Source organism: Panonychus citri, unplaced genomic scaffold (assembly GCF_014898815.1).
Source record: "Panonychus citri isolate SS breed McGregor unplaced genomic scaffold, ASM1489881v1 Contig00095, whole genome shotgun sequence".
NCBI classification, from domain to species: Eukaryota; Metazoa; Arthropoda; class Arachnida; order Trombidiformes; family Tetranychidae; genus Panonychus; species Panonychus citri.
The window spans coordinates 1,038,417-1,059,073 of record NW_026515500.1 but is presented as its reverse complement, the minus strand read 5'-3'; the positions used below and the strand labels follow the sequence as shown (position 1 = coordinate 1,059,073).

The 20,657-nt window shown below is 28.8% G+C and overlaps 1 protein-coding gene across 2 annotated transcripts in view; it reads left to right on the top strand.

Moving 5' to 3' along the window:
* Positions 1-745: 745 nt before the first annotated feature.
* The window catches only part of LOC128387925 (cAMP-specific 3',5'-cyclic phosphodiesterase, isoforms N/G-like), a 40,241-nt gene continuing 20,329 nt past the window's right edge, over positions 746-20,657 (top strand). The window contains exon 1 of one of the 2 annotated variants that reach the window (XM_053347225.1): positions 746-889. In XM_053347225.1, the coding sequence (XP_053203200.1) occupies positions 885-889 (5 nt within the window). In that variant the 5' untranslated portion in view covers positions 746-884. Of the gene's footprint in view, positions 890-13,886; positions 15,094-20,657 lie in introns of those variants that run through there. The other variant, XM_053347222.1, reaches the window with a different exon arrangement.

Sequence of the window (20,657 nt, the reverse complement as noted above, 5' to 3'; positions counted from 1 at the left end):
GTTTTTTTCCAACATTAAGATAATTGGTTGGAATTTTTTTCTTCTTTCTCTGAACTTTTCTCAAATTCTGATTCTTATTCAGTGTTGATCTATGAATGGAATCCTATTTTCTCTCTCTCTCTCTCTCTCTCTCTCTCACCACCATTGCATAATTCATCTTCATCCTTTTTTCCACATCTTTGTCTCTATTAACTATTACATCTCAAATCTTTCATCATTAACAGGATACATCTTCATCTTTCTTCATGTTAATTACCTGGTTTTCTGGGCTCTCACATGATATATTTAGAATCTAAATCTGAATAGTTCAACGACAATTAATCATGAATTAAAGAGGGTGGCAAATGTTATGTTCATGTATCTCTGTTGCTTGATTTTTTTTGTTGTTTTTTTTTCACTCTCAAACTGAAAGAGTAGTAAAAATGTATCACTGATTTCATGGGGAAAGAATCTGAAGATTGAAAATTCCGATAACATGATGTATATACTCATGTATTTATATACATATATTTATATGAAACAAAAGGCTCTCTTTGTGTGAAATTATTGATACAAAACAGAATCAGTAAAATGATTAACTTAATTTTGATTATCATGAGTTGATAATTAGTTGGTGAGCTAATTTAAGATGTTGATAAAGTTATAATATTTTTCAATATTTTCTCAGTTTAGTTTTCATGATGATGTTTCTCATTTATCATGATAATCTTTGATCATTTTCATCTCTCTCTCTCTCTCGTGAGTAAAAGTTGTCAGAGAGCAAAATTTTTGTTATCAATCCAAAATTTCATTGAACCAGATAAATTGTATCATAAACTTTAATATATTGGCGTTTACTTTTGTTTCTAACCGGTGGAAAATCACTGATTCTGATTCCTATCATCATGTTGTAAGTACTGAACTTTTATTTTTCATATTATACTAATATTGTTTTCTGCCTAAGAAAACATTGAGCAAGAGATAACCTCAAAGTCTTGAGACTCAGCAACAATTGAACATGATAATCATTAATTTCAATCAATAGTAATCGCGATGATCATGGTAATGATAATTAAGATTGACTTTTATTCATTAAAATAAATTGATAACTTTATTTTTGCTTTTTTCCATTGAACCAAAATGAATCTCAATTCATTATCATGGAAACATTTTTCCTTTTGATGAATTATTAATTACAATTAATTTGCCTTTGGATAAATTTTCTAATCAAAAATGAGAAAATAATAACAATAGTTTTCTAGACAAAGTTGACATGATAATTTTTTCAGAACTTTCAATTCTATCTCTCTCTCTCTCTTCTCTCTCTCTCTTACCATGAACATGAATTCTTGTGGATGAGCTAATAATTATAACACCATGTAAACTGAATTTCCTGGAACATTTGTTAAATACAAACCATGAATTCATAGGTTAGTTTGAATTCTATCTCTGAATTGTAATTTCATTCTAGTTCATGGTTATCATGAGTTAACTTTTATTTCTTAACTTTTTATATCAATTCTTTTGGAGAGAGATGATGATGAAATTTCATGGCGATTCTGGTTGGAAAGATGAGAAGAATAAAAAAAAGTCTAATCTGGACAAGAATTTTTTTTCTCCAACAAAATCATTTTTTCATCATGATGGTGACATTGTCTGAGATTTTGGTAGATTGAACTGGATCGATGATCGATGAAAGTTCATGTTGATCAGAATCTTGATGAATTTTGAATGGAAGAGAAGAAGAAAAATATTCATCCAGATTATGATTGATTAATCATGTTTCCCATGAGGCCTGAAACTGTTCATTTCATGGTTGGCAACATGATTTCACTAGTAACATGAAAACGTTCAAACTCTTACCATGTAATTATTGCTATAAACTTGAATCTGAATGAGACAGTAAACCATTTCCTCTTCATCCTAGAAACTTTATCAATCTAATGGATGATTATCTTCATCATCATATTGATAAATTCATTAATTGTTGAGTTTCTTTGCTCCATAATAAGTTATCATGTTTATATACGATAATTTTATTGTTATTTCAAAGTCTCATGAGGAAGTTGAATCATCATGATGAAGATAATGTTAATGAAAATCATGTTGACGATAATGATTATCATGTAAATGGGAAAAAAACTTATTCCTTTCCCTTATTCAACTCCTATCTCATTTCCAATCCTCAGGTTTATCATGATAAAATTCATGACAATCCAATGCTGATGATAAGTTCACACAACTGACAGTTATTCATTCATATAAATATTCACCAATTTCAGTAGTAATAGTTATCATGCTATCATGGAAAAATATTTTGATACATTTTGTCTTCTCTTCAGACCATTAACAATGTTATGATTAACATGATGAGGGTATGATTTAGTTACCAATATGAATGCTAATAAATGTGAAACAATATAATACATGATGCTCATGATATTTATCATGATTTATGAAGCAGAAATTTTTTGTTTCTCTTTCTACTTAAACCATTTTCAGCATGTTAACTTTCAAGATTTTCCCTCTGATTTTATTGCTTATCGTTACAATTGATAAGATGACAGTTAAAGTCAATTGCAATTACATTTATCAGATTTATCCGTTCAAATCATTTTATTTGCAAACTTTCATTCATTTTGCTGCTCAAATTTGTTGCCACTTGTGAATTACCATCATCATCATGTTAACATTGTTCAATTTCCAGTGTTGTTGATGGTGTATTCATGGGATATATGAGTAACCTTGATGGTCAAAGAATAAGATTGAAACTGATAAAGGAAAGAAAAAAAAATTCTGTTGAATAATCAGATACAGAATAAGAATGAAATAGAAAAGCAAACTTTTGATTACCCGTCAAGATATTGAATTGATGGAATTTTTTTTTCGCCTACAAAATCTTCATCTTCATCATCATTCTCATTCTCTTATCTTCCACCCTTTCAATTTCCTCTCAATTCTCTTACTTTTACTCACTAGTATTTGTCGAAGATGAAGAAGAACAAAAAAAAAATTTCTCTTTCAAAAAAATTCTTATTCTTTTCTCTTTCCTGTAATTCTGATATTGGAAATATTTCCCCTGCTTCGTTTATCTTTTCACTGAACATTATTGTTATTATCGTTAGTATCATCTTGATCATGTTAACTTCCTCTATCGTCATTTTCATCATCATCATCAACTTTGTCATCTTTAGTTATCTGGAAGAAGATGATTTTTACTCTTGATCAATCGTTGGACCTTTTTTTTTCACTGAACACGCTCAATTTTCATCATTATCATGGTGATGATTAAGGATAATTCCAAGAATGATTTATAATTAGAGGAAAAAATTTTCTATCAAAGTTGCAAATAGATTGTTGGTAACAAATAGTTGCCTTGACAGATGATTAACAATTAATTACGATTAACCTGAAATCTTATCTCATACTCTCTCTCTCTCTCTCTCTCTCTCTCTCTCTCTCGCTCTCTCATTCACCTGTTAATCAGAACTTCATGAATTATTATTTGTTCATGTTAATTACCACGGAATTAACTTTTTCCAACGTCACAATATCTCTCATCACCTCATCTCCATCCTCCTCCTTACTTCCTCTTCCTCTTCGTGCATCCTCATCATCTTCATCTTTTGCCACTCTTACGTCTGCTCATCTTTTTCATGATGTAAAATCAATATCATTGATGACCATGAATCTAAATGATAAAATCAAAATGTTCAAGCTGATCAAAGTCATTCAATCAAATCTAATCATCATCAAGCACAATCATTGAATAATATAAATATTAAATACTCAATCATTATCCTTGACCAGTTAATCCCAAACTCCCCTTAACTTATCCCTAGAATCTAATTGAATTATAATTTACAAATTGATTCAATTCAATTAAATATAATGAAGCGAGAAAAAAAAATATATTCAATCAGTATTTACAATTCACCTTGAAAATGATAACCATAACCAGCACAATTTACTAATTGTTGATCCACTTGCTTGAAGTACTAATATTAATTATGATAAAAAATTTTCTCACTTGAAATGAAAGTTAATCTTACATTTATGTAAATGTGAAAATTGTGAAGCCACAAATTATCATGGTAATGATTTCATTCAATCCTTCAATCAGTCTGATCGTTTAAATTGTTGCTAATCAAAAGACTACACGGAGTAAACAATAAATGAACCTTTTCCACAATTTACTAATCACAACAATCAGGTAATCATTAAATAATAATCTGAGGCACTTAAAAGGCTACACAACATTTTAACCTTGGTTAAACTTGTAACTACATTTAACTGTCTTCATCTTTGTTTATCGTTATCATCTTGTTGATCATCATCTTAATCTTTATCATATTTACCTGATTTACTCATTTCACTCCCATGAAAAATTCATTAATCAAGAGTCACACACACAATAAGTGCTTCTGTTGACAGGAGAGAGAGAGAGAGTAAACTCAGAATTAAGAATCTTCAAGTTTTCCTTTTTCGTGTGATGAGCTCTGAATCTTTTCCCATGAAATATTAAGATACCAACTTAACATCATTATGATGATAATGTTTCTGTAGATCGATAAGTTGATTTTACAATTAACTTAATTCATTGAAATTTGTCAACAATTTTGTTGATATTTTGTGTTTCCTTTTCCATTTAAAAATCAAATTTGAAAATTAAATCAAATTATTATCATCAACTGACTGAACACTGTAAACAATCAACAGCCTTTGCTAATTAAATTGTTTGACTTTTGATTATTTGATTGTTTAAAATTGATTCAATTCGAAACTCTTGTATTAATATTATAATCATCGCCAGGTAAGAAAATGAAATAATAGAATCATTGAAATGGAATCAAAGAATATAAACTCTTAATTTACCTTTTTCTTTATTTTTGTAATTGTAACAATCTAATTAATTCACTTGAACAATCAATCTAGGGATAGAAAAGAAAAGCTCATAATGATTAAGTTAATTCTTGGTATTCGAATGATTTTTTTTTCGAATAGAGTAGAAAAAAAGTTCGCAATTCTAGTGAAGAGAAAAAAGTTTCATTTTCTTTGGATAAGAAAGAAAATATTCATCCCATGAATTCAAATGAACTTCATTGAGATTCTCAACATTCCTCAGTAATCAATTGATTCCTTAATTGCTTATCCATTGATTGGAAATCTATTTTCCCAACAAAGTGATTAACTTAATAGCCAATCGAATATGAGTCTTGATTAGTAGGGAAAGTATTTAATCTATTCTAATAGATTTCCCCTTTGGAGAAACTTTTGATTGGTCTAATAATTTATTTCCACCTTTGAAAATGAAATAACTCGAAAGTTTTAAGAATCTTTTAGAACTTTTTCTTTTTTGCTACTTCGAGAAAAAAAGTTAATAATCATTATATCTTAAAGTTGAATAAGAAATTCATTCTATCAAAATGGTATTCAACACATATCATGAAATCTATTGAAACGTAAATTGTTGAAAATAGAATCAATTTTTTGTTCTCCTTTTTTCTTTGCACTGATTATTCACAGTTCTTCGGAATCTCTTTTATCATCATTCTATTAAATGCTTTATTCAAATATATTGATATAAATATTCCCATGTTACCTTACCCATTTTCTCCATGTTCCTTCATTTCTTCACACCACAAAACCTGATCTAAGAAGATGAATGAATATCTTTTGTTTATTACCTTTTCTTTTTAAGAGAAACCTTTTTTCAAATCAAAGTTCAATTCTATTTGCCTGAACATAGAAAAATGCAGAGAGAGAGAGAGAGAGAGAGAGAGAAATAATTTTGGAGAAATTAATAATAATATTCACCACAATGCCAAGAATAATTGTCAAAATTCAGGGAAAGGTAATTTACATTTTCAGTTATCTATTAATATTTATCTCTTTCTTTCTCTCTGATATTATCTGCTCTCTTCCTATTGTTTATCAACTTATTGATTTAAACCTATTTCCTATTGTCTTTTACGAGAGACCAACTTTTGAGGTGTTAACACTGATTCTTGATAATACGTATTTGTGACTGTTATAGCTTCGGGTTTTGTTTGGTACTAAGGTCAAGGTCATTCAAGGTCACTTGCATATAAGCTCTCCTAGAGCATAAAGAGCTCCTTGAGATGGCGATTCAATGTCATTTTAGTCTCAAGGTCACTTGGAAAAATTTTGCTTTATCAATTTGTGGTCAATCCCAAGTAACAGTAGGAAGAAGTTTAGAGAGTTTAATTTTCCTCAAGAACTTTCTGCTTATTGTGATAATACATTTACGCGTCAATGGAAGATGACTTTGTTTTATTAATCTGCATTGACGGAGTAAACTATGGCTCGAATTTGGTTGAAAATCCTCATTAACGTGTCATTTAAATCAACAGAAATCAATACAATACTTACCATCAAAGTGAGTGATCTTTTTCAGTCCCTTTTCCACTAATATTTTCCAGTGCCTACAAACTGTAATCACATGAATTTATTATGCATTCAAATATCAATGCAACCCACAACTAGTGACCAAGAAAGATGATACTTATGAAAGGAATCAATCATCAATTTTATCAATTTAGACAATGTTTATGAAAGGTAAATGGGACAAAACTCAAGAATTGACCCACAGGCGAAGGAGCTTTTTCAGAGTTATAAATATTTAACCCTGTTTCAAATCAGCTTGTTAATCCAAATTACAACTTCAGATCGACCAGTAGCCAAAACAAAATGATCCAAAAAAGTAGATTAAGTAGCAGTTAAATGTTGGAAATACTACAAAGCAATTTGATTATATAGTTTGATTAGACATCCTAGTTATGAGTTTAAATTAGATAGGCTCTCATAGAACTTCCTTCGGAATTAATCGGACCTTCGGACGTTTCTTTTCTGAATTCAGAGAAGAAACTTGATTATTAGTTTTTCTTTTCGTTTCTCCTAAAATTTATAATCAAAGTCTTAATTAAGGTGAAAATTAGAAAATTGTTCCAATGTTACTCAAGAATTAAAAGTTAAAAGTTGTTGATGAATTTATCTTATTCTGTCATAAAATATTAACAATTTCAGTTTAAGTTAATATGAAACTTTAAATGAATTCAACATGAATAATTTATGTTGAACCTTTTGAAAGATCATTTAATTTTCTTGGTGTGTTTAGCATTGAACCTGATGATTACCATGAGTATCCATCGTTAACAACGATAATCATTTAATGAACTTTCCTTTGTTGTTGTTTTTATTTTTCCCTCTCCAATTCTTTAATCATGGTTAATTAATCAACTAGACCCAAACTGTAAAGATGATGATTAACATATAAATTATTCAACTGTATCACTTTTAGCATGAATCCTTGAACCTTTTACCATGATAAGAGTAATTGAAATTGAACATAATAAAAAAAAAGTCTAAATGAATTGATTGATAAAATTATTGATCTTTCTTATGGATTTGAAGTTTCCTCTTATATAAATTTTTCACCTTGCAAATTCAGATTGAATCAACTTACCAGGTAACTTTTCCCATGGGTTAGACTCATGATATCTGATGGAATAGGAATTGATCTCAAGTTAATATTCAATGAATATCATAGGAAATGATGATAACTTTTGTATGGATATGAAAACGATTATATTGATAACATTACCTTTTGTCATAACATTGATGTAAAAAAGATCAACGTTAATCCTTTCATTAATCTCTTACCAATGATAATCTCCAACATAATAATATGACTTTTGTTGGTGAATTTGGAAAGATATTTGTTTGCCTGAGTAAATGAAATAATCATGATTATCTTTGTATAATTTGTCAGGGTAACTTTTTGCTTCGGTGTAACTTTATACCATGAAATTATGAGCTCATGGAAAAGGTTAAAATGTCAAATGTTGCTTGGTGATAAGAGGTAAATAATTTGGAAAGGAACTTTTTGTTTCTTTGAATTTGAAGAAAAAGAGAGAAAAAGTTATTTTTTCTTCAAATTCTCCAGAATTCTCAATGTAATCGAAATGAGATATTGGGACAGAACACAAAGTCTATTAGCATTGTTAATAATATCACAAAGGAAACAAAGTATATTCATGGTGGAGTTTACAGAGAGAGAGAGAGACCATTTTCATGGAAGGTAAATAATGAACTGAGAAAATTCCAACACCATGGAAAAAGAAAAAACTTTTTTTTTCATTTTCTATTCGCTTTCAGAGTCACCCTGTGTTCGTAAATATATATATTCATACACATGGTAAACTCTCTGTTCTGTCTCATTGTTACCATGATAAATGAAGTCAGTTGCATGAGATAATCGAAAGAAAAGAAAAGAATACGAATCAGAATTGTTAATAATTCCAAGGTTATTCGAAATTCGTTCAACTTTTTTTTCCTTCTCTATTCTGAATAAATATTTGATAAATATTATCGAAAGTAAATAAATATTAGATTTTGTTTCTTCTCTCACAAAGTTCGTGTTAAATGTACTATTTTCATTGAACGAACGAAAAATAAACAAGAATAAATTGTTCAGGACACTTTTTCCATCTCTCTCTCTCTCAATAATAACTAATAGTTTTCAGGTGAATTATTCTGAACAAACTGATTATCCATTATTACTATTATTACAATCATTTATTATTATGGTCATCTTCATTTCTCCCCTTTGGCTACAATAAAAATGATGATGATCATCATCAATATCGGCAAAATGTTAACTTATTGCTGATTCTGATTATGATTCTGGCTGAATTAATGTTTACCTGATTCCAAGGTAATGAAAACATATGATGTTCAATCAATGTTTATTATTATTGTTATCACATTTACAGCTGATTAACAATGTACTCATTTCATTTTTCATGTAATCACTGATCAGCAATCAATTGGTATCTCCTGTTGTTGATCATGATACTTATCAATTGATTGATTATTTTTCCTCCAAGTTATCAAATAATTATTATTAGAATCTCATGATAATCATGATAATAAGAATGATTTTTTTCCGCTTTTCGAGTAACTTGATTTTCCTCTTTTTTATTTCAATCTCTTAATCTTAATCTTAATCTCTCCTGGTCAATCTAGACTTAGATACATTAAGATATTCAACTAAATGCAAAGTATTGCTTTTCTGTTGATCTCTTTGGATAATCTTAGTGTCATGAAAGTTGACATGATGAAATTGATTCACCATGATGAAGGTGTTAATGGATATCATGGTTAGATAATGTTCATCAGTTCATTCAGTTTCTTCTTATTTCGTATTATATTATTAGGATTGAATTTATTTCTTTTTCTCCTCTTTTTTTCTTTCTTCATGATGATGATTCTGGACATTGGTGATTAGGAGGATAATTCTGAACAACTGAGAGGATGAAGAAGGAGAAAGAGAGATGATAAGAACAATTCTTTTTTCTACTCTCATTCCAGTTCTTCTTCTCATTACTATCCATTAATATTCCAATTTCTTTTCATCCTCATCCTTTTTATCTTGATAATTTTCATCTCTCTCACTCACGCACTCTCTCTCTCTCTCTCTCTCTCTCTCTCTCTCTCTCTCTCTCTCTCTCTCTCTCTCTCTCTCTCTCTCTCTCTCTCTCTCTCTCTCTCTCTCTTTCTTTCTTTCTCTGCCAACAAAATAATCGATTCATCCAAGAATCATCATCATGGGTATCGATTGAATCTCAGTGATATGTAAAAGTGGTTACGATGATATCGATGCTCTTGTTGTTTCAGTTGAAATAACATTATCTTTTTGCATGATGATGAACATTTTTTCCCTGTCTAATATTGTACTTTTTTTATTTCTACTGGTTAAAGTTCAAGAATAATCTGAATTCAATGAAATTTACTAACCTTGAAAGTCCAAGTTGCATCAATCATTGAGATCTTAACTGATCATCTCGATTATTGTTGTTAACCAAATTGTTACAATTACATTGTTATTGTTGTTGTTTGGGTTCATTGGGTGAAGAAATGAATTACCCTGAAATGAAAAGAAAGAGAAAGAAAGAGAAAAATATTGATTCCAATATTTTCCTGTTCACTTTTTTTATCTATCGGAAAAAACCAATTGATCATTTATATGAATAATCCTTCATGAATTGTAATCATTTCCATTAATTTGATGACAATCAAATTGCATAACAATTACAAGACAATTTACTTTTCACTCCAAGCAATTAATTCACATCTCAGCTTTGTATTTATATTGTTATTCAATCCAATTCAATCCACTCAGCATTTGATTTGATTTTCATGGGGTTAAATCATGAAGTGGGTGGTGTTTGTGTAGTGAAGGAGGGGGAAAGATAAGTTTGATTGTTATCATTCAATTGAAATGATGACACTAATAAGAAATGAAAACATGATTGTACTTGAAATATGATTGATTTATTATCACCTGATGATGATTGGTAATGGATTTGATTTAGTTAGTATCAAAAACGAAAACTAAAAACAAACTTGAAACTATTGACAAAGTTTTTCATGAAAGGTAAACATGAGAAAATGAAAATTGAACTTGTTATATTTACCTTTACATCAAATGAGTATCATCATCATCACCATCACCATCTCACCTTAACAGCATCATGATGAAGTAATAACATGATGATGATTACACAGTAACAGGAATAACTTTTTCCTCCTTTTCATCATGTTTCATTTATCATTTATTTAATTTCCAGAGTCTTTCCAAAGATTTGATTCATTTATTCATCATCATGATCTCCAGCTCTCTCTCTCTCTCTCTCTCTCTCTCTCTCTCTCTCTCTCTCTTGAAAATGTTATTTTCTTTTCCTCTCTATCTTTACAATTCAATTAAACGTAGAATTAAATTTACCATGGAAACTAATTCAGGTTTCATGTTACTCATTTCTCTCTATCACCTTTGTTCATGTAAATTGTTTTATAAACAATCAAACTAAAAGTCTTGGAATCACTTTGACACTGACCAAACAATCAAGGAAATTTAGTTTTCAACTCAACATCAATCAAATTCCAGTTTCCTGAGCATCTAATCAATATCGTCAAGTTTATTTTGACTTCTATTGGTAAATGAAAATCTACTTTTTCTGTTTGTAAACATTGATTGTTGATCAGCTGATTGTTTGCTTCTGAGAATGCATGGTAACTGTAAACAATAACAAAGAAGAAGATGATTATCATCAAGTCATGAGCATTGAATACCATGGAGAACCAACTGAAAATCAAACACTCACTTCCATCTATTGGTTATTTGGTGTAAAAGAAAATGATAACTTCTCATTTTAGTCTCAATTCTCATTGATAGATGGCAACAAATGGCTCATGAGCTCAAAATTCTGTATTTTCATGATGAAATTTTTGTTCACCCAAAGACTCACTTATCATTTCGTTCACATGTGTTAAGTGTTCAGTTTAACAAAATTTTTTACTTCTACTTGCAACTTCATGGTGATTCAGCAAGAAAAGAAAAGTAGATTCAAAGTCTTTGATGAACTTTTCAGATGAACTTGAATATAAATTCGTTTCCATTCATATTCTCTATTGAAATTTTCGATTACAAGTCTTAATTCTTAATCCATTCAGAAGATGAAATTCCAATGGTGAATTATCTCAGATAATACTGAGTAACTTAGATACTCAGAGATCACAATTTTTGTCTAGAAAATTAATCATTGAATCAAACGATAGGAAATTATCATGAATATTTATTGGTCTCTTTGGATTAATTCAATTACTTTTGTCGATTCAATTTTAACCTTATTGATGATCTAATTTAATTGCAATAAAAATTCAATATGAAGATGAGATGAGAATTGGGAAAGGAATGCTCAGTTTCATGGTGAGAAATTAAGTTCGAGGGAGAATTTCTTTCTCAATCTTAATCAAATGAATTGGAAATTTAAAATTCTATCTAGAAAATTCAGATCATTCCATGTACATGATTCTATCATGAGCTGCCAAAAGGTAGTAAAGTTTAATGAGCAAAAATTAGAACTTATTTTGGGTGGAAATGAACTTTTTCTTGGTTCAGATTCGAGCTTCAGATTAATGGGATCACTGAAAGATCAAGATGATTCCCAGATTCTAATCTGATCGAATAGAACTTTTTCTTTTCTCTTCATAATATCGATCTCTTTTTACCTGAATATTTGATTCTCCATGAGCCTCAATAACCTGGAAACTTATGATTCCATGATTGAGTTAAGCAAAGAAATCATTACCTATTTCCGGAGAAAGATTCTAGAGATGAAACTTAGAACCTGAATTTCATCAGAAAAGTTCAACTCTCAAGAAATTCATCTGAATTGAGTTAAAATCATATTTCAAGTGCATAGTAAATATCATGAGCCAGTTTTTGGTTTTCATGTTTATTTCCAATTCATGTGTTAATTTACTTACAAATTCCTTACAGATTCTGATGAAAATTGAGTAGGAAATTCATGAGGTTGTCATGAAATGAATTGTATCAAGATGATAAACATAGATAAAGACAATTGAGTAAACATGATGATAAGTAAAAGGCTAAAAGTTTAATTCATGATTAGATTAGTAATTGTTTTCTTGGCATCATGATGATTAGAAAAAGACAAAGGATGATGACGATGATGATGAAGATGAAGATGAAAAGGGAATAAGATGATATTAAAAATACATAAGGAATTTGTCCTTGTCAATGTTTACAATCAAAATTTGTCATCTTCATCTTCATCCCAAGAGTATAAACAATAACAACGTGATGATGGTGAAAAAGCTCATTAGACTTACATGTTATTGTTTGTATTTCACACTATTAACCATCACTTTATCATCCTAATTATCATCATTTTGGTTTTTAATTTGTTACTTTCATCTTCATCTCACATACTCATCATCTCAGTTTATCATCAATGGCAAAGTTGTAAGATGATAAAACTATTAGAAGAAGAGGAAGAAAAAAACAATCTTCATCTTCATCTTAATCTTTTGATCCAAGAAAAGAAAACAACAACAATCATCTTCGCCATCATCATCTTCATCTTCATCGTAATATTGTCTTGTTTTTCGTCATCATAAGCATCCTCATCATCTTCTCCCCCCCCATCCCCTATCATCGCTGTTGATGATTAGCTTCCTGGAAAGTTTATTTTCTACTTTGTAATTTTTCATGGCGATAAATTCTGATTCTTGGCCTGAAATCAATTCTTTTGAAATCAGAGACAATACTAGAAAAAAAAGTAATAAATATCATCATCATCATGAATCACAAATGAAGATAAATGTACATCATCAATGATAATCAATGTTTTTGTTTTCATGTGAAAATTAATCAATATTAACAAAGGTATGATGAAATTCATATTAGCTATTAATAAACAACAACAATAACAATCAATCAATCATAATTTTTTGATATTTTTTTGATAAAATGAAAGTTTATAATCAAAACAAGAAACAATAACAAACTTTTTTTCAAATAAAAGACTTCAAATCAATTATCATTGGTCATCAGTATGAAATGTATTTTCCTATTGTTTTTCATTTCTCTCTTTCTCTCTCTCCTCTTTCTATTTCTCACGAAGTTATCATGAAATTGTCAATATTATTACTGAGAAAGTTATTGTTATGGATACAGAATTTTTTTTCCTCTGAATAATTGAGTCAACCTTTTTTTCCCTTGCACCTAAATAATACTAATCATGATATTCTGATGAAACTCTTGCCAACTCGAACTCATAATTCTGTTTCTCTTTCTTTTTTCCTCTTTCTTCGAATTTCTTTTCTTCCTTATTTTATCTTCATCATCATGATCTCCACCTCTCTCTCTCTCTCTCTTTCTCACTCTACCTTATTTTCCTTTCGATTTTTGTCTCTATCATGTAGACAGAGTCTCTCATCTAGAGGGAACTGAATCTTTTCTCTATTTTTATATTCTCAGTCATCTGTATCTTCCTCTGTCTTTTTTTCTCCTCATCTTCCAAAGACTTTGGGATAGTTTACCCTTGATTGAGTTTCTCATCATTGTCATGATTCTCATGAGTTGCTTATTATTATTATCTGAATAGTTTCATTTCTAAGTAATAATAACAACCCAAACCTTTTGATTGTATCTGTTGTGTTTACAGTTCTGAAAAAAAAACCCAAATTTTATTCAGTGAATTCATTGTTCAATTTAATTGTATTACCTTTTCTTTGTCAACGAAAACTAAAATCAATGTAAAAACTTATTGATTGCTCATGAATACTCATCATAATCACCATTAAATCTCAATAGAAATTCAGTTTCATAGTTTTCCAAGTCTTTCCTCTTAAAATTTACTAACTGTAACTGAAGATTTGATTTATCATCTCGCATAGAAAAAGGGAGAAGATGAAACATTGACTCTCTATCATCTTAATCATCATAATTTAGCCAACAAATGATTTGTGTCTCTGTGTAAACCCCTTATCATCCTCATCAGCAATCATAACCATCAACAAACTTGATTTGTTGGAAAAACTTTTTGAAAATTTGACAAAAAACCCCGGCGGGTATTTTCACCTCTCTGCCTCTCTCTCTTCAGACTTGTTTCTAGTAAATTGATTGTGAATTAAATTGCTCACAGTTAATCACAATCAGCCATACTACTAAGTTGAGACAGTTAATCAAAAAAGGTAAAGTGATAAGGGAAAAAAGTACAGAGTTTGATTGTAATCAGTGAGCTTCAAATTCAATTGATCATCATCATCATCTTTGTTTGGGTCAGTATATATTGTTGTTATCGAAATGGCCAATTGGTCGCCTCGAAAAATGGATGCTTGGATTGATGAAAATGAAGAGATGGAGGAAGATGAATCTCGATCAGCTGTTGGATTAGCTGGTAAAGGAGGAAACGGAAGTGGTATCCTTGTTGCTTTTGATCCAACATCAAGCTCATGTTCATCTCCATTAACCTCTTCCTTTTCCAGTTTAACTGGTGCTGGGGGTGGTTCTTACATCTCAGCATCTTCATCATCCTCTTCCACTTCATCATCTCGAATTAATAAAATTTCCGCATCAGAACAAAAGTTTCGTAAAACTTTCAAACGTAGCATTTCATTTTCGACGGCCACCAACACCTCATCAATTATCTCCCGCCGGGAAACATCAAAACTTTTATCTCCTTTGGACACTTCAAGACGAAAATTACAACTCGAACTTACTGAGTAAGTGATCTCAACTTTTTCTCAGAACTTTTGAAAATTATTATCGATCAGCATAGAAATAAGTAAATATTAGTAAATACTTGAGCCCACCAAAGAGTAGAAAATTAATTCTGGTTCAATTTTAAATCTAGAACTCGATCATTCATCAACCTGTCATGTTTTGTATCATGTTAATCATACAAAACTGTCAATCGATTGTCATTAACTCTGTCAATTGATAATTTAATTGCTCAATCAATCATATCTATTTAGATGTCTTAATTGTTAGAGAGAGAAAAGTGAAAATTTTATCCTCAAATCTCAAATAATTTACCATGAAAATTGTTCATCCCCATAGGATATTCATTAGAAAATTGTTCTGATTATTTCAGTTCGACGAAAGGTACAAAAAAATCAAACGAAAGATCTAAACAATTAACCGATTAACTTTTAATGCTTTCAATTTTTCGATTACGATCAATTGTTTTACTTGATTGTAATTCAAATTTCAACTTGAATTGATTGTGTTGGTTATTCTTGTGTGTTGATTGTGTTAATTAACATTTGTGTTACTGTTATTAAATTGTGATATCACATTACACTTTGTGGTTAATTTTAATTGTAATTTAATATGTTTCTCAAAACTTGAATCATGATGATGATGTGAATTTGATTTCAATGGAAATGATATTAACTTTAATTGTTACTTGGGTTTGTTTTTGTTAAACGTTACAACCTTTACTCAGCATTTTCATTTGATTGTTACCTGACAATTTACCTGGACAACCCTGGGGGATATGGTTTCATTCAATTTAATTGTTAGCAATTAGTTCAATTTTCATCCTTATTAAAGTGTAAACTTAACACAAGGAAGCAAAAAAAACAATTAAATTTAATTCAATTACGATAAGTTGATTTGATCAGAAACTTCATCTCATATAAAACATTCAACTGTCATCAATGATAATCTTGTTTAAATCAACAACAATTAAATGATTCATTCAATTTTCATGTTATTCAAGTTAATCAAATTAACTCAGGGAAAATTGAATTAAGATTAACCTCTGGCCAATATCAAATTAAATTGTCAACACTTTTGCTGATTATTGATTAATCATAACTGTCACTTTGAATGATCAAATCAAGCTTAGTTTAATTGTAATTGATTACAATATTTATCTACAAAAACCACATAATCTTAAATAATATCCGATTAATCAATTTAACTTTTCAACAATTAAACAACACAGAAAAACATAATTTCTTAATCAATCCGATAATCTTTCTAGTGAGATAACCAGTTAAGAGATGTCGCTAGTGTACAGAGTTTTTTTCCTCCAATTCTGATTAATTTGAACTCATATTTGTTAATTAATTATCATTCTGATTATTATTACGGTTAATTAGATTTGTTTTGCTTTTCCAATTCACCATTTAATCAAAATGTTTAAACGATATTAATTAATTGCCATTAATATTATCAAATAATGGAAACTGTTTCTATTTCCTAATTAATTTGTTATTGATGAAATTTAATAAATCATTTCAATTTGATTGCTAAAGTTAATCAAAAGTTTGCATTAAAGTTGATACCAAATCCAATATACAATGATAATCAGTATTAAATATTAAATACTGGTTAGTATTAACAATTAACTAAACACAAGTAAAGGTTTTCAATCAAACAATTATTAATATTGTTCAAAGTTATTAATAATTAGCAGATGAAAACTGCTTTAAAATAAATTGTTGATAAAAAATTCATATTGAAATTGAAATTTTCTGTGATCTTACTGATTAGTATTACGATCACGACAATGATTATAATCAAGAGACAACCGATGATAATAATCTGATAAAACACACCCAATAAAATATATGAATATTTATTTACCTTTTTTCTGAATCCAATGAAATAATAAAATAATAATCATCATCATCTGAATCCTCATGAAGATACCCAAGGATAATGATAGAGTTGATTATTACTATTTGAACCCTTCCCAGGCTCAAGGACATACTTGAACTTTTATCATGAACACAGGGAATTGAAATAGTTGAACAGGGAAACGTAATAAACAATATTAACATTGCCTTTTTCTCATGGCTATTGATCCATCATCATAATCATCATCATCATCTTGGTCTTCATTAAGAGATGACAATAAGTATGAAGATGACAGAATGACAATAATCTGAAAGGTTGGATCTTCAATGGTTCCTCTTGATTTTCCTCATTTCCAATATTAATCAGTCTTGACCTGAACTTTTTCTTGTACTTGGACTGTCCCTTTCTTTTTTTGCCTCCGGCGATTTGAATAACAAACAAAATTGTGATAAATGTTTGACAAAAGTTTCAAAATGATATAAATCTGATCTCATTTAATCTGCTCTAATTATTGTCACTTTGATGGTGACACATTTGCAATTTATTCATGCACTCATTGATTTAATTGCTGTATGATTAACTACCCCGAAGCATAATCATCCAAATTAATTAATAACTATTCACATTGTAAGAATCAATTTTCTGCTGCAATTAATTGCAAAAAAACTCCTCAATTCTAATTGTAATTGAAAAGTTTCCCTTCCATTGAATTGATTGGTAACAATTAAATTTAATAATAAGATGAAAATAAAATATTAGTTTGAGAAATAATTAAATTGTAGTTGTTTAGTTTTCTCATTTAAATTGAACACTCATTAGATTTAAATGAATACAATTAAATTAGATCAAGATAATAGTAAATTTAACAATCATTTTCATGATAACAATTTGAATTGTTAACAATTGATTTACAAAATGTTCACTAATCAGTTAATCAAAATTTCCTAGTGTTCATGATGATTGAGAAAATGTTTCAACTCAATTCAATGAGTGAAAGTTAAAAATAATAACAACATTTTCCAATGAATCTCAGAATTTTTCAAGTAAATATTAATAATAATCTATCATGAAAAACATGATGAAAAGTTAACAAGCATCAGAACTTTTTTTTCATCAACATCTCATGTAATAAGATCAAAGTTTCATGATCCTCTCATTGTTAACATGTAGTTATTATTATTAAGTAAGTTTCACTTTGATCATAATCATAAATTGATCATGAAAAATTGTCAGCAAAATATGAAATTTCATCAATCATAACTTTTTTTGTTCAACATTAATAATGAAAAATTCATGAACTGAATAATTAATTTGCTTTATTGTGATTAGTTTGATTATTACATGTTAAGAATATCTTATTTTTGTTGTTTATCGGTGAGTAAGAAATTTAGTTTCAAACTCAATTCTCATTCTTACCTTAAACTTTAATATCCTAATAAATATAATGCAAAGTGTTAGTGATTATCAATAACATGGTTGACTAGAAATGGATAATGAAATTTCAATGAGTCTCATGAAATTTAAAAGAGAGAGAGAGAGACTTTGAATTCAATTTGCGAATCTACATCACCAAGGTAATCATGGGATTATAATGAATTCTGAATGATTCTGATTCATCAATTCTATGTTGAGAATCATATTGAATCCTTCTTGATTGAAGGGACAATGCTTCAAATTTGCCAAGCAGAATGTTTTTAATGTTGAATTGCCATTAGTTAGCTAGATTATATTCAGATCAATGATTTCCCTGGTGCTGGTTTCATGGTGATAAAAATTCATGATATGTTATTAATGGCGGATAATTTTGTTGACTTGATGATGGTGATGATGTCTAATGGATACGAAAACATTAGCACATGTTACATGATATTGGAAAAAAATTGTTCAGCTTGAGGAAGTTTTGTTTTTTTTACTCACTCTCACTCTCTCTCAATCTTACTTGAAAGCAATTCATGATAATGATGATTACATGATGAAGAATAAGATAAAATAAAAACGTTACCCTCGTGAGACTAATAAGGATAAATTGTCACACTTTTCATATTGAAACTCCAATTTCAGTGTTAATCATATTATCCAGAACTTTTTCTCTCTCTTTGAGTGTCTAAGCTCATTAGTTATCTTCAATATTGCTTGATAGACATGATTATTGACCATTGGTCATCTCATTAGTTTTATTCTTATTGTTCATTGTTTCATTTTAAGAAGAGAAATAAATTTATTCAGCTAGACTATTGACAGAATTGATCGATAGGTGGAGCCATGGAACAGAATTTTCTGTATTGCTGCTCACCTTTGAATCCAGAATTGAATATAATTTTATTTATTTTTCTTCGTGTTGATAATAAATTGTTTCTGTTCATGTTCAGTTGATTATCATGATGATTGAAATTTTCTCATCAACTAATCTCATTCATTAAGAAGATTGTATTTGATTATGTTGAATTGTTTCACTTTTCCAGATCTCCAGGTAAATGGAATTGAACTTTTTATCTAATTTTCTCATTGTTTTTCTTTCTGTTGAAAAACATGGGGAAATTATTCCCAGTCATGGAGAGATAATATTAATTGAATGAGATGCAATCACGCAAAGATAATTTCATGAATTATCATGGAACTTAAAATTAATATCAACCATCAACATCACCACAGAATTATTCAAATTTCATCATGATAATATTCAATATTTTCCCTTCTTAAAACTATTCAATTTATTATCAACTGATCACAAGAAATGAACAGAAAACAATTATCATGAATCATGAACTTATCTTATTAAATTAGATATGATAGTTGTTGAAAATTCATCGTCATCATATTGAACATTAAGTTTCAATATTATCATGAAAATTTTATTAAACTTTGATACATTTTACTTGAATAAATTACCATGGGGATTTCAAAAGTTCACATGAAATGTTCACCCTGAGGCATTTTAATTAATTCCAAGTCTTATTTGAAATACATGTTATTATTTAATCTTGTTTGGTTTAATCAGTTAATCAACAAATCCAAGATTTAAATATCAACCAAAATTGATACTTGAATAGTTTGATCAATAATTTGATTGTTAATCATGATGATATTAATATACACGGAATCTGAATCTCCATTTACTTGAATTTTTGCTTATATCATCATGAGCATAAGTGTGATAAATTTTCAGAGTGTTAATAGTTTCAAGCCCCGAGGGTATTTGTGATTTTTAGCTTTGCAAATTAAAATTTCACTTAACATTATGTTGTTAATTTAACAAAAAAAAAGCAGAAAACTATTTAATCAATTTTGATTAACATTGATAACAATTTAAATTAACGATGACATTTATTGTAACAATTGTATTTAGAAAACAATTTGAATTTAAACAATTTGATTAACACAATTGAATGAGAAACTAAATCAAGATCTATTGACCTTATTGAAATGATAATCAAGTTAGTTAACAATTGATTTGTTTGTTTAATTGAATCAGATTGATATAAATCAAATGATTAGATTATAATTGTAATCAAGTAAAAGTGTCACGTTTGTTTTTTGTTTATAATTACAAACAATTAAAAGATTGTAACGTGATGAATGACGTTAATTGTTGTTATTAAGGTTATTACATTTTCAGATGATTAAGTTAATTTCGCTTTGATATTATTTACCTTTTGATTTTTGGAGGTGAAATTTTTATTGATAATAATAATCTGAT